We start from the raw sequence: 18339 nt of genomic DNA on the forward strand, positions 1-18339 counted from the left end.
AAAAACATGCTTTTGCTGGACAAGTTCATTTCACTGTACTCACTCTGGCATCGCTGTTGAGAAAACTCAACATTTTGACAAATGTTGTTCAAGAAATGCTAAGATTTAATCCAAGCAACATCTGCTTCGGTCTCCTTCCTGTCTGATTAAACTTGTGTCATTCTGTGCTCGTTTGCATGACGGTATTTTGGGTAGAAGATCTTTACAGAGATACTGTTGAAAAGGAGAATGCTGAAGCTGCATATAGACAAAGGTAATGAGGCGAGTCGCTTGCCTCTCTGACGGTGCCTCGGAAGGGAAACTGCTCCGTGAACCTGATGACTTTTGAAGCTGTAAAGGAGAAAAGAACCAAATTCAAATCCTGGACTGAAGCACCACCAATGTTCTACTGCATGTGGGAATGTGAGTTACAAATGTTTTGGAGAGAAATATAGCAGTTCAAGAGGTTCCTCGAAAACTTTCACTTGATGTGAAGGAGAAGAAGAAAAGAGATCATTTTCTGTTTTTTTGTGAATTCCATCACTTCCGGTACACCTGACATTCGGGTAAAAAAACAAATCTCAAAACTAGAGAACGTCCACTATGAAAGGCCCAGTCTTTGTATCACACGCTCCATTTTATTCCACCAGACGGCACAACACTGATACAAACTTGACTCTAAAATGTGATGAGGTATAAGCAGATTTTAAAGGCACATGTAACCACTTTGTACACTGAACTGAAAATCACATTTGTGGCAGGTCAAACTGGAAAAAGAAGCAGCTTTCTTAAATTATATATTGTTAGTATGCTTTAAACATTGTACTTCATTTTCAAGCACACATTCACAAGCGACTCCACACTTCATTACTTAGTGTTTGCTACTTATGGAAATGAGTCTATGGAAAACATTGTGGACCTTTTCGCTGCGGATCCATAAACGCAATCAATCATTTTTTCCAACACGACAAAAATAAAAATCAATACCTCAGAGGTGACAAACTCATCAGTCTGTGAGCAAAAAAGGGAAAGTTCAGAAGGTGCGGAGACACACATCATAACATAAAACACATAAAACAAGTGAAACGTTAAAACTAATGAGCCAATTGGAAACAAAAATACACTTGAATAAAATAATATGTGAAAAAACAAAAAAACAAAAATTGACAACGCGACCTTCAAAGCAGCATTGAATTTGATATGGAGCCAATGATCCATTTTAGAGCTCATGCAGGTTGTGGATATGTAAATCCATGTGTGTTCTGCTACTCTTTGTCTTCCAGCTTTCTAACAAGATCCAACTCTAGTGCTGAAGAATTGGTTTCTTAGCAAATATTCATCACAGCATAAATCGACATAATCGAGCTGTGGTTTTGGACTATAATGACGTGAACACCTGGTGGACCCCAGTGAGATCTGAACACCTCATGGACCTCATGGGTTCAGCTGAATGGATGTGCACGCTGGGACAATCAGATCTTAACCTTCAAAAATTGCCTTTGTGAAACTCTGAAGCAAACATTCTCGTTCGGTTAATAAAAGCATGAACAGGGTAAATCCACAGTGAAAAGCATTTAATATAACCCACCTCCGATCCGCCGTTCATGCTTGCACAACTGAAACAGCAACACAGACCTGCGCTTGCTGATCAAAATTAATGTTCCTCATTTTCAGCAGAGGTACGGCGATAACTCAGGACGTGAAGGTTGGCGTGCGCTGCCTATATCTCAGCCAGGAACAAAGAAAACAGATCTAATTCCAATGGCTAATCCAATAACAATCTCACATGTCGAGCTCTAAAAATAACCTGACAGGGTTGAAGCTGGGAGGCAGGAATTACCAGGCAATTTTTGCAAGCAACAAAGAAACACAACATTCCATTCAGCGAACCAGGAATTCAACTGTGCCCATCTGTTGAGTACGGTCCGAAATCTCAAGAGGAAAAAACAATCAGCCATTGATCTGAATAAACAAGATACGTTCACCTATGTTTATATAAAATGATACATTTGCACTGCTATATATATATATATATATATAGGCTGAATCAGATAAATAAAATATAGCAATCGATGTGCTTGCTTATCTATATGGACAGCATCATTTATATATTTTTATTACTATTATCATTATTTGTTTAATTACAGATCGCTGTTACAAACCAAAATACAAATACACAGTTGAAGTAAACAACTAGCTTTTCAAACGTGAAAAGCATGAAACACATGCTATCTGCTTTTAAATTCAGCAAAGGACACAGGTAGTGTGATACATAAAGCATCTGTATACATTGTACCATTAAAAAAAATACTCTCACTTTGTGTATTTTGAGCTGAGCAAAAACAAAACAAAATATATATTTCATACACTGAAATATATACCAGCACTTCCCATTCCCTATAAGTCCAGTCCTGCAGTATTCTAGTCAGTGCTGCTCGAGAAGAGCTGAAAGTTTCTTTTTCTTTTTTTGATTCATTAAAACGCTCCCCAAACGGATAAAAAGAAGTTTGTCCAAGGAGAGCTTTTCCTTCAAAAAATGCACTTCGCCGTAAACGCACCTGAGCTCCTTTTGCTAGGGTGAATGTGAAGTGGACTGTCTGTTTTTCTTCCCCATGTGTTGTCTCAGTGCAGAAAACCAACAAAATGAGATGAGACAAGTGGGCTCGAGTGGGAACGCCCCACTTGTGCTGCTCCGCCGTCCTGGGGAGTAAAGCGGCTATGAAAAATCCAGCGGGCGGATCATCATGGACGTGGCTCGCAGTGAGTAGCTGGGGCCCTTGAAGTAGTGCCACTTGATGCCGTTCAACTTTCCCACGTGCTGTCCTTGAGTGAAGTACATGCCGTTCAGGTTAGACGGGCCGCAGGCGTCGAACCACCAACCTGAAGACAGAATTTTGCAAAGGATGCAAGAGTTCAGGTTGAAAAAGTCAATATGAATCAACAAAGTACCTGCTGATTAGCCTTAGTACTTCCTTAGTACTAGTTGTACAATAAATACGGTGAGTCACCAAGACAGCCTACAATGGTTTGTCCCTTTCACAGGGAGGATTCCAGTTAATACTTTTGCTGCTGTTTGCATGCTCTTCCTGTGCCTGAGTGGGCTTTCTCTGGGTACTCCGGTTTCCTCCCACAGCCCAAAGACATGCTCACTACATTATCTGGAGACTCTAAAATCGCCCCGAGGTGTCTGTGTGTGTGTATATGAATGATGTGTGTGCCCTGCGATGGACTGGCGACATGTCCAGGGTGTATTCCTGCCTCTCACCCAATGACCGCTGGGATAGGCTCCAGCACTCCCCCGCAACCTTGTACAGGACTAAGCGGTGATCAACTCAAAATATATGTATGAATGTACTAACATAATTTTGCTACTCCAGGTCAGATTTGGACAGATATATTTTGCGATGACCAATGCATTGTAGTTTTTTTTTTTTTTTTTTTTTTTAACATAAGATGTTCCTACTGTAAGGTACATGTGATGTGAGCATTGCCCTTAATGCAACTGTGTGGGGTGCTGACTTGCTCGCTACTAGGTGACATTGTTGCGTTTTGTGGACGGGCATTTTTTTTAAATGGCATGTTTCATTACAACCGTTCAAAGCTGAACAGTCGAGAGAATATGGTGCCCTCGACTGTGCTCTCAAAAAGAAGACACTGGTTCACGAAGCATCATCACGTGTGTTGTAGAAGCTTTGTGAAGCTTCAACAGCCCAACACTAGCTATAACACAGATGTTGTTTGGTGGTAGTCATTGTTGGTATGGAAGCACTTTCATCAGACATTGGTAGTTGGTAGTTGTAGTTGTATTCCTAGTCATTATCGCCTTCCTCCCACGCAGGTAGTAATGCGACTGTATGTGATGCCTGGCCAAAGTTACACAGCTGAGAAACTGAATCGTCACAAGCATATAGCACTGATGCCAGATGTTTTGCAATGCAATGATTTTTAATTCAGCCACAAATTATGGCCAGAGACATGCTGAACTAGCGGGGAAATTCAACAACAGAGCAGAGATTTGAAAGTTGAATCTGTTCCTAATAAAACGGAGAATCATAAAATCCAAGCTGGTTTGGTGACATGCGATGCTTCCCAGAGTGTTTTTCTTCTTCAACACAGTGTTGCACATGTATTGACAAGTGAAGTCCAATAATCAGATTAGTCAAGCTTCCCATGGCCTTTGCTCACAGGTTCATGGTAACGGTTCAGTTATCTGCTCTATGTGTCAGCAGTTTCATCGACTTGTGTGAACCTGCTGGTGACCTCTTTGTGTACTGTCTATTTAGGGAAGTGCATGCGCTGCACAGAACACTTGGTGGTGGGACAAGGAGGGAGGAGTGGGGGGCGACATTTGAGATACATATCAATGAACTGATGGAATCTTTGGTACATCGCTCAATATCATCTTATTCATTTATTATATGTGAATGTGGACATGAAAAGTAGGGCAAAAGGCAACAGATGTATTGAATAGCTGCTCCTGAATATCACAGCAGCTGATGACATTTCATCGAACTGGTAAGTATTTGGCAGCAATGCTCGGCCCGTCCATCTGGCTGGACCTTGCTAAACTGTTGCATCATCATTCAGTTCAGATCTTATGCAGCCCATGTATGCCATTTTCCAAGTTATTACTTTATGTTCAGTGAGTTAGCAATGGTCATAGGTGTGAATGTAAAGGGTGTTCTCCACAAATGACTCATCAAGTCAGCACACAAGTGTTTTCCTTTCCTTCCTTCCAAGCACTGATGTCATCTGACGTCAGCTCTGTTATTACAAATGCAAAAAGTAAATCACCTATGGTTCCAATCTGGCAGCCACTTTCTGGTTTATTTGTCTGATGGCGATGAGCTGCCAGAGAATAAAGCATTTGCCATGTCACACATGACTCAGAGAATGTTTGATTGTTGTCAGGTCAGCGCTCAGCTGTAAAGTGCCAGCAAGGGTCGCGGGGCTCCATTTACACAGCAGGAGCAGCGGTGTCATTTTAAATCTCTTTGACACTTGGGGCCTTGCCCAGGCAGTTTTACTATGTGCTCATTTTCCAGCCACCGCTCGAGTGAGCGGCACAGTGCTGATGGGAGGTGCAGACCTGGTTGCATGCAACCGTTGAAAAGCAAGGAGGATTAAACTAATGTCAGCGGCTGGTTGTTTCAGAGCTTTAAAACAAGGTCAACTTTAGAGAACAGTCAATGGCCCATCTTTAACTACATTACAGACAATATCTGAATACGGTGAACATCCACAATGGTAAACTTTCATTGGAAAGCACAATGCAAAATGGATATATTACCATTTAACCTTAGAATTAGCCTTAAAATAAGACAGATTTGACTAGGACGTAGAGCATGTGCTTGGCAAATATCGGATTTTGCTGATATACATAATTCGCCTGTGGTAGAAAGTGCCATTGAATTTGTCATTTGTAGTTTAATTTACTTTTAAAAATGTGATAATGACTGTCAGATGTGACGTCATTGCCTGGACAGATTCGACATGTGGACACTTTTTGAAGCGAGCCTGAATATCTTAGTCAAGTATGTTGATCATTCGGCCCTTTCTCTGTGTCAAACAGCTCCATTGGCTTGTTTCCTATTGTTGCAAATGTATCATACCGCTTTTGTTTGCTAATTTGTTGAACCTCATCTCACTCATAAGGTGACATTTTGAGCAACATTTGGACTAATGTCAGGTGGACGTTTGTCCAGTGTCGATGCAGATCTCAACCTTCTCGCAGATGTCAGCCTCCCTCGGTTGCACGTAGATGTATCGGCATTTCTATTGAATAAAATGTTTCATGAACACTGAACAATGATCAAATGAGGAACTATATACCAAGTGACATACAAAGATGTTTATCTCAATAGTGGAACCTCACGGAGCGACACCCCATGGCTGAACCGTTTTTGCCCATGTTTGTCCAGTGACGCGGTGCCGGAAGCGGAAGGAGAACATTTGAATCAATTGAAATCCTAGCCTGTCATTTTGTCCGTTTCTGCATCACCCTGAGACGCAAAACACCACTTGTCAATAGTCAATATGTGACGCCTTCTACTGTGAGCATGTAAATGTGGTCACGGGAATCAAATCCACAGCCCTATTTCTCCTCTTCCTCTTTCTCTTCCACTCATTTGTGTACTGTATTGTGTGGGTTATCGCAAAATCTGACAGTACCGGTGGTCCATTATTTTACTGTACAAATTGTCCAACAGACCACTTAACAAAAGTGCTGTTAAACTGTGTACTTTTAAAGCCGCTGATCTTTTCCCTAACGCCACTCTCAACATTAGACCCCATCTGAGTCTGAGGATAAAGGAGGACTGCCCAATGACTTTTTCTAAAGCTCTCAAGAGCAATATAACAGGTAATCAGACCACAATTTGGCTTTTGGGGTCCATATCTTTATTGCGTCGGTTCAGTCTCACTGCCTCCACATGAATTCCAGCTGGCCCCAGTGAGTGCTTTCTGATTGCACTTGAAGTGAAGCACTATAAAAGCAGGCCAACAAATGTTGCTCCATAACTACAGGTTTGCTGACATGTGGGTTTGGAAGATCAGCTTCATAGGTTCCGTGTTAAAGCATCTAAAGCAACAGACTCAAAGGGTTACTAAGTTTGATTTAGACGTGTCAAGGTTTTCTTCCCACCTTATTTTGGTTTTAGTTTTGTTGCTCTTGACTCCATCCCCAGACGCATTTGCCAAGTTGCCAGTCGCTCTGAATCTCTCCTTCTGTTTTTGAAGTCATCTTCTGCCTCGTCCCTGACAGGATTCTTCTTTATTGGACTGATAAACTAGTGTCATAGACCCTCTGCCCTGTGAGCTGAAACCTTAGGGCCATTCATATGATGGACTCAGGTCCTGGTCAAAGTCTGTTTTGCTTGAAAAGATGATTCCCCAACCTTTGGTCCTGGACTGAGCCCTCTTGGGGAGGTATATATTTTAGTAGGAGAGTAGGAAGTAGAAAGAATCAGTAGCGAGGAGGTGCGATAAATTATCGAATAGGTAATACGCAATTCAACGTAACACACTGTTTCACTGAGGGTTTCAGGCGGAGCAAGCTTTTTGCGGAAAGTGGAAGTGCAGTGTGAATGCAGCCTGCAGACAGTGTTTTCTCTGAAACCCAAATTATACATCTAGATTTGGCCATGGACTGTGTCATGAACACCTTCATTTCACTTTCGGATTTAACATTGGTAACAAGATGTACCTACCACCGGTTAGCATGAGGGCACACTTGCACATGCAGTTGTCGTTGTCCATGTCTTTGGTGCTGAAGTCTGCTCCATGTATTACCAGACTGCTCTGTCTGCCCGCAGTCCCACTGTGGCTTTTCAGGAATAACCTGAAAGACCAGGAGACGGTTCAGTCAGCAGGAGACATAAAAAACCGGATGACAGGACATGTCCAAAACAATGCGATTTCTTATTGAACAGACGAGCACTTGAAGAAACACACTTATGCTGTCATTAGACTGAGATCGAATGTCATTGATGCGGCCTTGTCTCACTGTCTTCTCTCCTGTGACAATCTGTTCCTCCTACATGCTCTGCTGTCCTAGAGCAGTTTGATCCCGTGACACTGCATTAGTTGTCCATGTCAGTCAGACGTTTGAGATACCCACTAGACCCCCTGTCCTACATGCTGCTGAATAACCCTTTTTTGTTGAACCATTTATTATGAGGATCATTTTAAAGCCTCCCTCACGTCTGGGTTTGTTTCCTCTGTTGAGTTTTTACACTCATTTCTGTCTAAGTCCGTCTTCCCTTGTTAAAATGGGGTCATGCACATCAGAAAAAGCCCTTTCAGCAGTGGTGTTCACCGAGGCTCTGCATAGGACCAGTCCTATTCTGCCTTTGAACAGTATGTTGCCTCAATACTAAATAAATGCAACACATCTTTCACTTGTCGACGACTAGCAGATTTATCTGACTTTAAAACCAGATGTGGATTTTGTTCTGGTTCGAGAGTGATCATTATTCATGTGGTTGCGTCACTTAGTGACACAAAAACAGGTGAGGAATCGTACACAATGCGACAATGCTGTTGAAGGTAGGCAGAGTGTCCATGGAAAACCTATGCTGGGCTCAAAGGTAAACAACCAAACAGGAGGGTCATGGGTTGCCGTCAAGCTGGAATTGAACCCAACACAGATGAAAATCTAATTGTGTTTGATTTCCATTGTTCCCAGGCACAAAAGGTATGGTAACAAGTAACAACCATGAGTGAAAATGCTATGTGCAACAAAACTTTTTTTCATGGGATAATAGCGCCTTCAATTTAAGTACGGGAATCCAAGTTAATATCTAAATATTGGAATGAACTTATACAGTGTTTTTGCTACATCTCACCTTGGACAAAGAGTGGGGGCACCCATGCTAATATTGGGAAGGGCTGCAAAACTACATCCTGAGGGTTGCAAATGGCCCATGGGCCGCATGTGTGAGACCCATACTCTAAAGGTTTTGATGATCCCTCACATCATGACATCAGAGGGAGCTCTGAGAAAGTTGCTCATCAGGTCACCACTTGCTCTCATCGCTACTATGACATACAGCCTTTTACATTGCACACAGAATATTATGATATTGTCAACTCATAACATCAGCTTGGTCAGTCCAACAGCCATGTCATCAGGATTCGCAATACCAAAGACAAGAGCACTCTGGTGACTATCAAGCGATGATGGTAGGTTCGACCATGATTTGACCAGGAAAAACACCTTTCTCTGGCATGTTTTTGTTTCATTTTATATTGTCCAATTGCGCTGCACAATCAGGAACTGTCTCTGCGTCCGCTGATGCCCACAGACAGCCTTGTGGTAGGTCCCATGACACGCTGTTTGCACTCATGTGATGTATGGGAGGGAAGAAAAATCGGACTTTGACCTGCTAAACCATCATCGTTTACGCCTGGCAAGAACAATATTTAATGTTTTCTGGAGATTTTCAACACACATTGAGATGAATTAGTCATGAGAGGCTTTGGAGAGCAGGTTGAAAATGTCAAAGAATCCAAAGTGGTCAAATGTGGGATAAGAATCCCATGTCATCTCACAGACAGTGGTGTGGGGCCGCCGTGCAAATCGCTGTTGTGCTTTTGAATAGTCCAGTGGGAATGTAGAAATACATATCAAATGCATAGATGACGACTCTGGGGAGAGTTGCGCGGTTAATCGGAAGTTGCAGCGGAGCTGTGGGCTGCACTGAAGGGTTATTCCAGTTGACGGTAATCTCTCCAGCCAACTTATTAGCTCACACACACACACATGACTTCTTTCAGGTAATTGCTAATTCTGAAGCGGATGTCAAGAGAGGTTCTGCTAAGCTTCCTGATAAAGTCCAGACTTATCTGCACATTTGCTGACCGTTTTGCAAAGCCCTTGTGATCTCTATCCGGCTCGCAGGTTGCCAGAAAACATCGGCAAGAGAGTCTGCTTGAGATAGTCTTTGGCCCTGCTTACCAGGTGTTTCACATATTTACTAGACCAACAGTCCCCAACACATTTAACATCTGCCTGGCTTCTCCTTTTGTTGTTCAGTTTGATTTCACGCTACAATATTAAGTGGAATACTTGAGAGTCCAGCCAAGCGTTGACCTCAGGATGACAGGAGCATTTTCAATGGGAAAAAGATGGTTGAAGTTGATTTGATCTGATGGCTCAATCAGCAGTCAAGGGATCTTTCGAAACGTACAATGTCTTACGGATTTGGAGGTTTACTGTGATGAATCAACTGGCTGCGCTGAGCCCAAAATGTTTTGCTGCTGGACTTCTTTCTTAAAAAGGAAACAACAAAATAAGAGCAGTTTATGAATGAGACACAAGTGTGTCCTGAGGGGAGTTATACACTTTTCTTTCAGAGCAAATTTAATCATATAAAGACTGTTGTTGGTTCACGAGAATATGGGCATTCTCCTTTAGACGAGTCATTGCTTTAACCAGTCTACATTATCCTGTCTGAATAGAGAAGCGCTTGTTTTACAACAACTACATAACTGTAGAGACAGCGGCGAGTAAGGCCCACGGATGAGAAACATCCATCTACATTTTTGGACCACATTTTTGTCCTGACATGGGGCGAGGGTATGTGATAATGACAAGACAAAGAGAGAGGCAGCGCCACATTTTCTGAACCACCGTTACAGAACCAGAGGTAGGCAGACCCGATACTCGCAAAACTGAGAGATCAGCTTAAAAAAAAGGGTTATGAAGCATATGCATAAATTCAAATTTGAATTTATGAATTCAAGTTTGCCAAATATGCATCTTTTGAAACTGCCAAAGCCTGTGTTTAACCACATGGACTTCCAAAATGTGGCTACCCAAGTGCACATAATGGGACAGCGCGTGTCCTGCCCCCTATACATTGTTTTTAACCAGTCTTCATTTTGTAGATGATTTGCCATGTTCCAGGCCAAATATCAACCTGGAATCTGTGAAAGACAATAAACATGTTAAGGATCTTGAATCCAGTTGTGTTCTGGAGAATTGTCACTGACTCATATAAGCATGCAAAACAGATCCATTTCACATGCCTGGAATTGGATATTTATTTTCTTTACATACCGCAGAGTGCGATCAGCCTGGAGCAGAGTGCGTGCCATGAAATGCCAGGCAGCCCCTTCTGAACTGCGGTGTGATAGGCTCATTGCAGAGGTCAATCACGGTGACCAAAGATTTGTCTCCCACTGTGAGCCTGCTGAGGTGTCAGTCTGTCTCAAATGTGGCAGTAAACCACCAGCTGGTCTTTTGGGCAGCGCCGTCACATAATGCAAACAATATGTCTGCGTGTCAGTAGATATTGGGGCTGCGCCATGGAGGCCATTAAGGGACTATTGGTAAAAATGGGGAATAGGGATGATCTTTTAAATCAATTTGCGGAGCCCTGTCGGTCTGGATGCTGTCCAAACCTCAAAACATACATTCAACGGAACTTGGATATGTGTCTGGGAATGTAAAACGGACACTGTCATGAGGTTGTTCTCTATGTGGCCATTATCAATTTATCTTTTCTTAAGCAGGCAAAATTGGAAATTGGTTTGCCTGTGAGTTTTGGAAAACGAAGTCCTTTTCTAAATCCCCTCCAACTGAAAACATCAATATGAAATCTGTCCAAGTCCACTGGGAGGTGTGGGATGTTAAACACATCATTTATGAAGTTGGCTGTTCGGACACAAAGGGGATATTAAATATTTAATTGTCAAAATGTTTAAAGAAATACAGCCATGTTTTATCCTGTTTTAAACATTCCAATGAGGGATAGTAAAGTTGTTATCGTCAAGTGCTTGCACGACTGCTTTGGATACGTCTCTAAAGTTATAGTATACAAACGTTCATAGTCACATTTTAATATCACCTGATAATGCCCAAGGTTAAAAACATTTTGCTTGTCATCAATGACAAGTATAAAAAAAAAAAAAACTTGCTGTGACGAAACCAGAACACTGAATTACTGTTGTCACTATTTGATGTAATTCAAATGTTAATTTTGTTAGGGAAAAAAAGAATAACAAAAGTTGTTTTTCTTGCCATATATCGTGATGTACAAGACAAATCCCATTTTTACACAATCATAAAAGTTCCCTCTGACAGGTTTGAAGATTCCAGGATGTTTATCTTCTTATGATTGTGACCAAAATATTGGACGTTCATGCCACTGGACGTACACGAGTATTCAATTGTTCTAAGGAGTGACACATCATTCAGTTGTTTGAGTCTTCAGACACATCACTCCTCTTTTTCTTCTGCAGCTTTTCCATTGAACTTCGGACATGTTTCTTTTTACTTTAACATTAATAAACTACTCTATACTCTTAGAGTGTAGAGCCATTCTGTACCTAAATGTGACCAACTGGTCAAAATGAATAAATATATAAACAAGTCAGTCATGAGTGATGTGTTGTTGATAATGACTAATCTGATTAAAGTTTAAACTCATTAAAACCAGACTATGGATAGTGCATGTGCTATCCAGTGACACAACAATATTGTTATTGCCCAAATCTGTTCAGGAGAACAATGCAGGGAATTCACTAAGTCACTAGAAAACCCACTTCAAGCTTCAGGGATTGGTGGAAGTCATCCTGCTTGGGTTTGGTTTGTAGAGAGAGGTTGATTTTGTCGTGAAATGAAAGGTGTACTTAGACTGGAACAGCACTTACTGTAATGGGCTTTCTTGAAATGGCTACACTGCCTGTGTGTTGGAAAGTCATGTCAGGGTAAATGCCAGGGCACATTCAGGGACCAACCGCCAGAGTGGAAACCCCTCTTTATCACTGTTTCTGAGAAGCTGGTCGACTCAGACTGTATTACAGGCAAACAGCTTTGATGACAGAAAATGTTCCAACACCAACAAAGACATGGACCCCATCGACTATGGCGGCTGGTTCTGCGCTATAATTAGATCTGAAGAACCTGTTTGACTTTAAAAAGCAGCAGTAGGCCGGGGCACAGGGTACGTGTTGATAATAAGGACGGCTTATTTATTTTGACACGTGCTTTAGAGGAGCAATGACAGTGATTATGTGGCGTCCACTATGTTTTCAAGGACAGTACTATAAACACATGTAGATAAACATAAGAGTAACAATCCACTTTTTTGTCCAGCAAATCTATATTTTGTAAATCAAGATCATAGACTTGGGTATTTTGGAAAAGTTTCTGAGGAAAAAATAAATTGGACTGAACATTCTCAACGCACCTGGTCAAACTGAAAACAAAACTGCAGTAAAACTAATTTCAATTGGTTTGACAACCAAGAGAAAAGTCTGATTCTTCATCTGTCAAGAGGTTATCAGTTGACAGCTATTTTAGTTATCAGTGCTCTGATATACAGACATGTTTTTTTCACAGGTTAAGGCTTGTACAGTATCCACTTTAATTCACGACTCCCAAATTTCCCAGCTCTTCGTGCCTCTTGGTAATTTCTCCACGCACGTCCCAGAAATGCTTCCACATACTTCTGGCCAATACTTGCAGAAGAAAATGCTATGTTGTTCAATTCTATCTAGCAAAACACATCAGTGTGATTGTAAAATATTTGCAGTTCTTTTTGAGCTGTAATATAAAGCAACAGTAGTCACACATAATTACACCAAGGGTGGAAATTCAAAAACAGTCAAGGGGGTTGATTTTACAGTCTGCACGTACTAAAGCTAAACTAAAACTAAAGCTAAAAAATGCATCTCAAGACAGTACACAATGAGTGTGACTTTGAGGTACAAAGGATGACGCTGAATTACCATGAATGCCATTTGCTATACTATATATAAGCACTTACGTGGCTCTCCTCCTTACTGACGGTGTGGTCAGAAAGTCACAGTGACTGAAACGCTTGGCTTCAAATAGCAATTGACCGGTTACAGAAAGAAAAGAGCGTCATCCCATGGCTTAGCTAACCCCAAATTCTGTCTTTCTTACACGTGATAATAGAGTGAGGATGTGCTCCATAAGCAGATATTGTTTCTTCATTTTTAGCAGTACTGTACTAACAGTTGAGTGGGATTTTGAGTGGAGAACTTGGCTCTCAGGATTGCACTAGCCGTCATCATGACTTCACTTTGTGATTCCATACAAGTTTGTCACATGTGATGCTGATGATGGCCAGGTGAACTTAATATGAAGTGATGTAAGAGATTTTAGTGCGCAGTTTGAGCAACACTTTTTATAAATCCAGCGGAACTCTAGTTCAGTAACAGACAGCTGTCGATAGATCCCATTAAATACACAGCAGAAAACATAAAGAAAACATAGTACTTGTGCAATATGTCTTGGAAATATTGTTAGTGCCCATTTCAACATATGTAAACCCTCAGTCCACGCACTCAGACCAGGACCAGGAAGAAAATCCAGACTGAAAGGTAACAGGAGATGTCGTAGCATCCGGTCTTGATTGTGGTCAGATGAAGCTATGTGTGAAATCCAAAACACCTTGATGTCTCCTGCTTTATTGAAACCTTTCTCTGAGTCCTTAGAGAAAACCAGAGTCCAGTCCAGGTATAAGCTCATCAACACTGAAAGTGAAACCGATGTCATCGCTGGACAAGCCAGAAAACCAGACCAGACAAGTATCGGAGTTGTCTCACACAACATTTGAAACCATTATGATTTTCTCGTAGTAGAGGCGAGTCTTTCAAGCCGCAGAATTCCTTTGTATTATTTCACCACTGAATGAGGGACATACAGTAAAAACCTGAGACTTGGAGATGTCAGAGATTCTCCTGAAGGCCAGAAACCGCTTGGAACACTTTGCAGTAGTTTTCCACTTCTTGAGAGGGCCAAGCATCTGCCACAGTTTGAAGCCTGTTATCATTGACCCCCTCAAAAGAAAACAGAAACCCTCACCCTGCAACTCACAGGGACAAGGTGTCCGAAAAAAAAAAAAAAAATGCGACGAGGGATCAATTTTGGTTGGATGGAATTTGTGAGGAAAATTTCCCTCCCCAGACTTTTATAACTGGGCAGAGATGGTGGAGCTGGCTGGAAACGTTGTGATGTTTTTATTCAGATCATAAATGAGCTACTCTCTGTCTTTTAACTTCTACTGGAAGATTTTGTGATGTTAAACTGTCGACTAAATGGTTCCAAGTGCACAGTTATCCTAATGCAGACGTTGATAAGGTAACTTAAGACAAACAGGACAAATCTGTTTTTCGCTGAAATGGGGAGAGAACTATGATGTAGGAGATAATGTTGACCACTCATTCAGAAGCTTTTTAATACAATACAATATCCAGCTTATTTTAAGAGCTTCATAGGGACTGGATACTGTCCCAGCTACCTGGGGTGAGAGGTGGGGGGAAAATGCTAAATTATTTGAGACCCAAAAGACAATTATAATTTGTTATCCATGGGAAATTATTTCAAATGAATAAGTCCAAGTGGTGCCTTGAGTCTTGGCTCTTAAAACTAAAATCTTCCGGGGCATATCTGAGTCAGATCATACGTCATAGAATCATGACTCAAGACTGGATTTCAGTGCCTTGTCAGTGTCTATGTTTTTAACCTCACCAAGAGTTAAAAATAAAGTGTACCATGGCGAGTACTCAAACATATTTGATAATTGTACTGCACTGTATGTTTTTTGTGTCCGTCATTCTTCACGCTCTGAGGGCAAGTCTTACCTGTAGTTTTGTTTCTCGCTGCCGATCTGAAAGCGGTCGTACAGTGAGAAGGCCTGGTGTCCATCCCAGTCGGTCAGTTCCACTCGGAGAATATACTGTCTCTGGCTGGTCAACTGGTAAACGTACTCATTTCCCAACCAGTGCTCTGCAGACGGGCTGCCGAAACCCTGTAATCGGAATTGGACAGGCTTGATTTCACGAATTGCAGATGATGATGAATAATGAATGAGTTGGATCAGCAGTTGCAAGACTGAAAAACAGAATAACAAACTGAAACTGGTTGTATATAATCCCCGGACTCAACATTTCGGTTACATGGTTGTCAGAACATTTATTAGATTATTAAACAGACTACTTATTTATGTGTGATTTAGCATCATATGTCTTCTTCAACCTGGCTATATTTTGGCCTGAAATGGTCACCAAAGATTCACTGTAAACAACACCATAAGGACGGGTCATCAACAGGAAATAAGCAAGTAACTACTGTCGTTTTCCGGACTATAGAGCGCACCGGAATATTAGTCGCACTCATGAAATCTAAGAAGGAAAATAGATCTTTTTCGTACATAAGCCGCACTGGTCTATAAGGCGCCGCTGCGCTGTTGTTGTCTGTGGCACTGAGAATGCATGAGGATCACTTCTAGCGATCCTCTAGTTTTAGTTTTGAAAACCTTGTCCAGCATCGAGACTGACTCATGAAACAGTCTCAGCAATGTTCTGAACTTGAATCACAAACTCCTCCCATCTTATTTGCATTTAAAGTGTTCAAAAAGCGCTGTTTTCACGGACACGCGGGCGAAAACAGCGCAATTTGAGCGCTTTAAAGGTAAATAAAATGCCAGTGATGTCATCGGTTTGATGTGACGAGGCTCAATATTGTTGCCAGCATGACGCTCTTTAGACTGTAAAAACTAGGGATGCTCCGAGAGACAGGGAAAGCACTCAGTGGTACCTCTTTCATGAAAGTTCCCACTCTGGACGTTTGCAAAGGTTTCAGATTCAGGTGGCCAAAGAACGCTGCATCTGACACGTTGAGTCCATCTTAAAACGACACCTGAGAAAGGCTGGTCATCTGGCACGGTGAAATTATTCATTATTTCTTGGGCAATATGCTTCACGTTCCCAATGTCACTCCGTATCGTCATCTAAGCCGCAGGGTTCAGACCGCGAGAAAAAAGTTGCGGCTTATAGTCCGGAAAATACAGTACTTTATTATTAGATAACATGTGTTCCCTAGCATAAAGTGTAACCTGTGGTTCCTCAGCCAGAGTAGAGCAAGCTAGTCTCCTGTTACCTGTAGTTTGAACATGACATCCTGATCCGATCTGTCTGTTATTAAAATCATTTGAAAAGTTATAGATGAGATGAGGTGGTGGGTTCTGGTGGGGTTCTGGACTCAGGAAGTCTCAGATGGATTCATTGCAATGATGAATGGAGAAAGCGCGTTGGTGGTCAAATGGTCTTTGTTTCCTGGTGAGACAACTATGACCAGCTTTGCTGCAGGTCTTTTGACTAGGGCTACGCTAAGGTAATGGGTGGAAATTGATTTACAATAACAAGCATGTCTTCCTGACTGATGTCTGTTTCCTATAGAAGAAACTCCTACTGGTCCCACAGTGCCCAGGCTTCAGGAGTGCACACCCTTGGTTTCAGTTTGAGTACTGTGTCCTCAGAATTAGAGGTGACTGTATGCATTCCACTCACAATAAGACGCAGCTCTTACTTTCTTAATTTCTCTTAATGATTGACAAGTAGCCACACACAGTGAAAGCCAATTCTATGACATCATCTGTATTTGACAGTCTTTTCTCTTCAGAAACCTGAGTATATTAAAACCAGCTGAGACACACACAGTCATATGCATGCGCACACACCTCTCCTCTACGTCTGACATCCACTTAATTCACACATGTTAAAACCATCACGCACACACTCGCAAATTTATGCTGCACCTTGAGACACTCCTTCAAGCAGCTGTTAGACTTTGGGAGATCCGAGTGGCTTCTGGTCACAGGCAAAACACTTCTGACAGCTTGAGAGTCTGGGATTACAGCAGAGGATATTCTAAAGACAGATGACATTACAGGCGTGACAGGAATCCTTCCATTGACGGAACTGAGCATGGAGATTGTGCGGTGGTGGAGACTGAAGAAGAAGAAATGAAACGCAGGGCATTCCTCTGGACTTAGGCATGTCCTGCTGAGTGGGTGGACGTGAAAGTGCGTGGGACCCACATTATTTTTACTGCAACTGATATCCCTTATGATGAAATGCCCTCTGAATTCTGTCTTTCCATTTAGTGCACTGACTGAACCAGCTCTGATCGTTCCCCATTTTGGTCTGGGGACCTCTGGCTATGGAGCGGCTGGCACATTTGGAAAACCCATCTCTTTTCTTACAGTTTGGCAAGGAAAGGTTGCAGGTCCCACATCTTGTTATCTTATCAGGGAATTGCTTAGTGATTTCAGTCGTAAATCTATTTAAGTGTAAATGTGTCTTCGGCATTCTGACGCCTCACTCAACTGTTTTTATCACAGAGAAATAAAGCAACACTAAGAGGATGTAATTGACTGTAGGTTCAGGAAAAATCCTTCTCAGCAGTTGTAAAATAGGAGGATGTTCTGATATTTACTGATGTGATGGGTAAACGTCAAACTTCTCACTTCCATCTGCTGCTGTCTTCACCTGATCTGTTCTTTCTGGTGTTAGGACACCTAGCGGTGGTTGTGTTCCTGTTATTTAGTTATAAAATTTCTTCATTCAGGACTTCTCCAAAACAGCCAACACCACCATCCTCCTATCCTCCAAGCTGGGTGATTTGTTTTCAAGTTGGGTTGCACAGTGATGAGGTATCATGAAACAGTATTATAGGTTAATGAAACATTGTTCTAGTTTTCAGAGGCCACTAGATGGTGCTCTTGGTTTAGAAGTGAAGTGAGGTGTCATTGAATTAGTTGGTCAAGTCCAAACATTTTACAGCAGACACTGCCACCTGGTGTCCTCGGAAAACCTGGACACCCTTTCGTGAAACCTCATCAACCTTTCAATACGGTGTCATGATACCTCATCTACCCATCACCAGGGGTGTGTTTCAATTTATTAAGCTGGTGTTCACGTGCATGTGAAGATGTCGGGAAGCCCATCTCTGGATACGATTCAGGGGACGATGTGGAGACCTGACTATTGGACCACTTGTTGTTATTAGGATACAGTGTATGATGAATGATATGAAGGAGAAGA

General features: G+C 41.9%; 1 protein-coding gene across 2 annotated transcripts in view; it reads right to left on the minus strand.

The window, feature by feature from the left end:
* Nucleotides 1–276: 276 nt before the first annotated feature.
* The window catches only part of angpt1 (angiopoietin 1), a 58536-nt gene continuing 40473 nt past the window's right edge, over nucleotides 277–18339 (minus strand). The window contains exons 7-10 of one of the 2 annotated variants that reach the window (XR_008414359.1): nucleotides 15097–15263; nucleotides 7188–7318; nucleotides 1568–2859; nucleotides 277–330 (exon numbers count right to left, since the gene is read on the minus strand). Coding sequence is in view for 1 of the 2 variants with exons in the window: in XM_053862111.1 (XP_053718086.1) it covers nucleotides 2696–2859; nucleotides 7188–7318; nucleotides 15097–15263 (462 nt within the window). In the remaining variant the exon portion in view is untranslated. Of the gene's footprint in view, nucleotides 331–509; nucleotides 2860–7187; nucleotides 7319–15096; nucleotides 15264–18339 lie in introns of those variants that run through there. The other variant, XM_053862111.1, reaches the window with a different exon arrangement.

This window comes from Synchiropus splendidus, chromosome 4 (assembly GCF_027744825.2).
Source record: "Synchiropus splendidus isolate RoL2022-P1 chromosome 4, RoL_Sspl_1.0, whole genome shotgun sequence".
NCBI classification, from domain to species: domain Eukaryota; kingdom Metazoa; phylum Chordata; class Actinopteri; order Syngnathiformes; family Callionymidae; genus Synchiropus; species Synchiropus splendidus.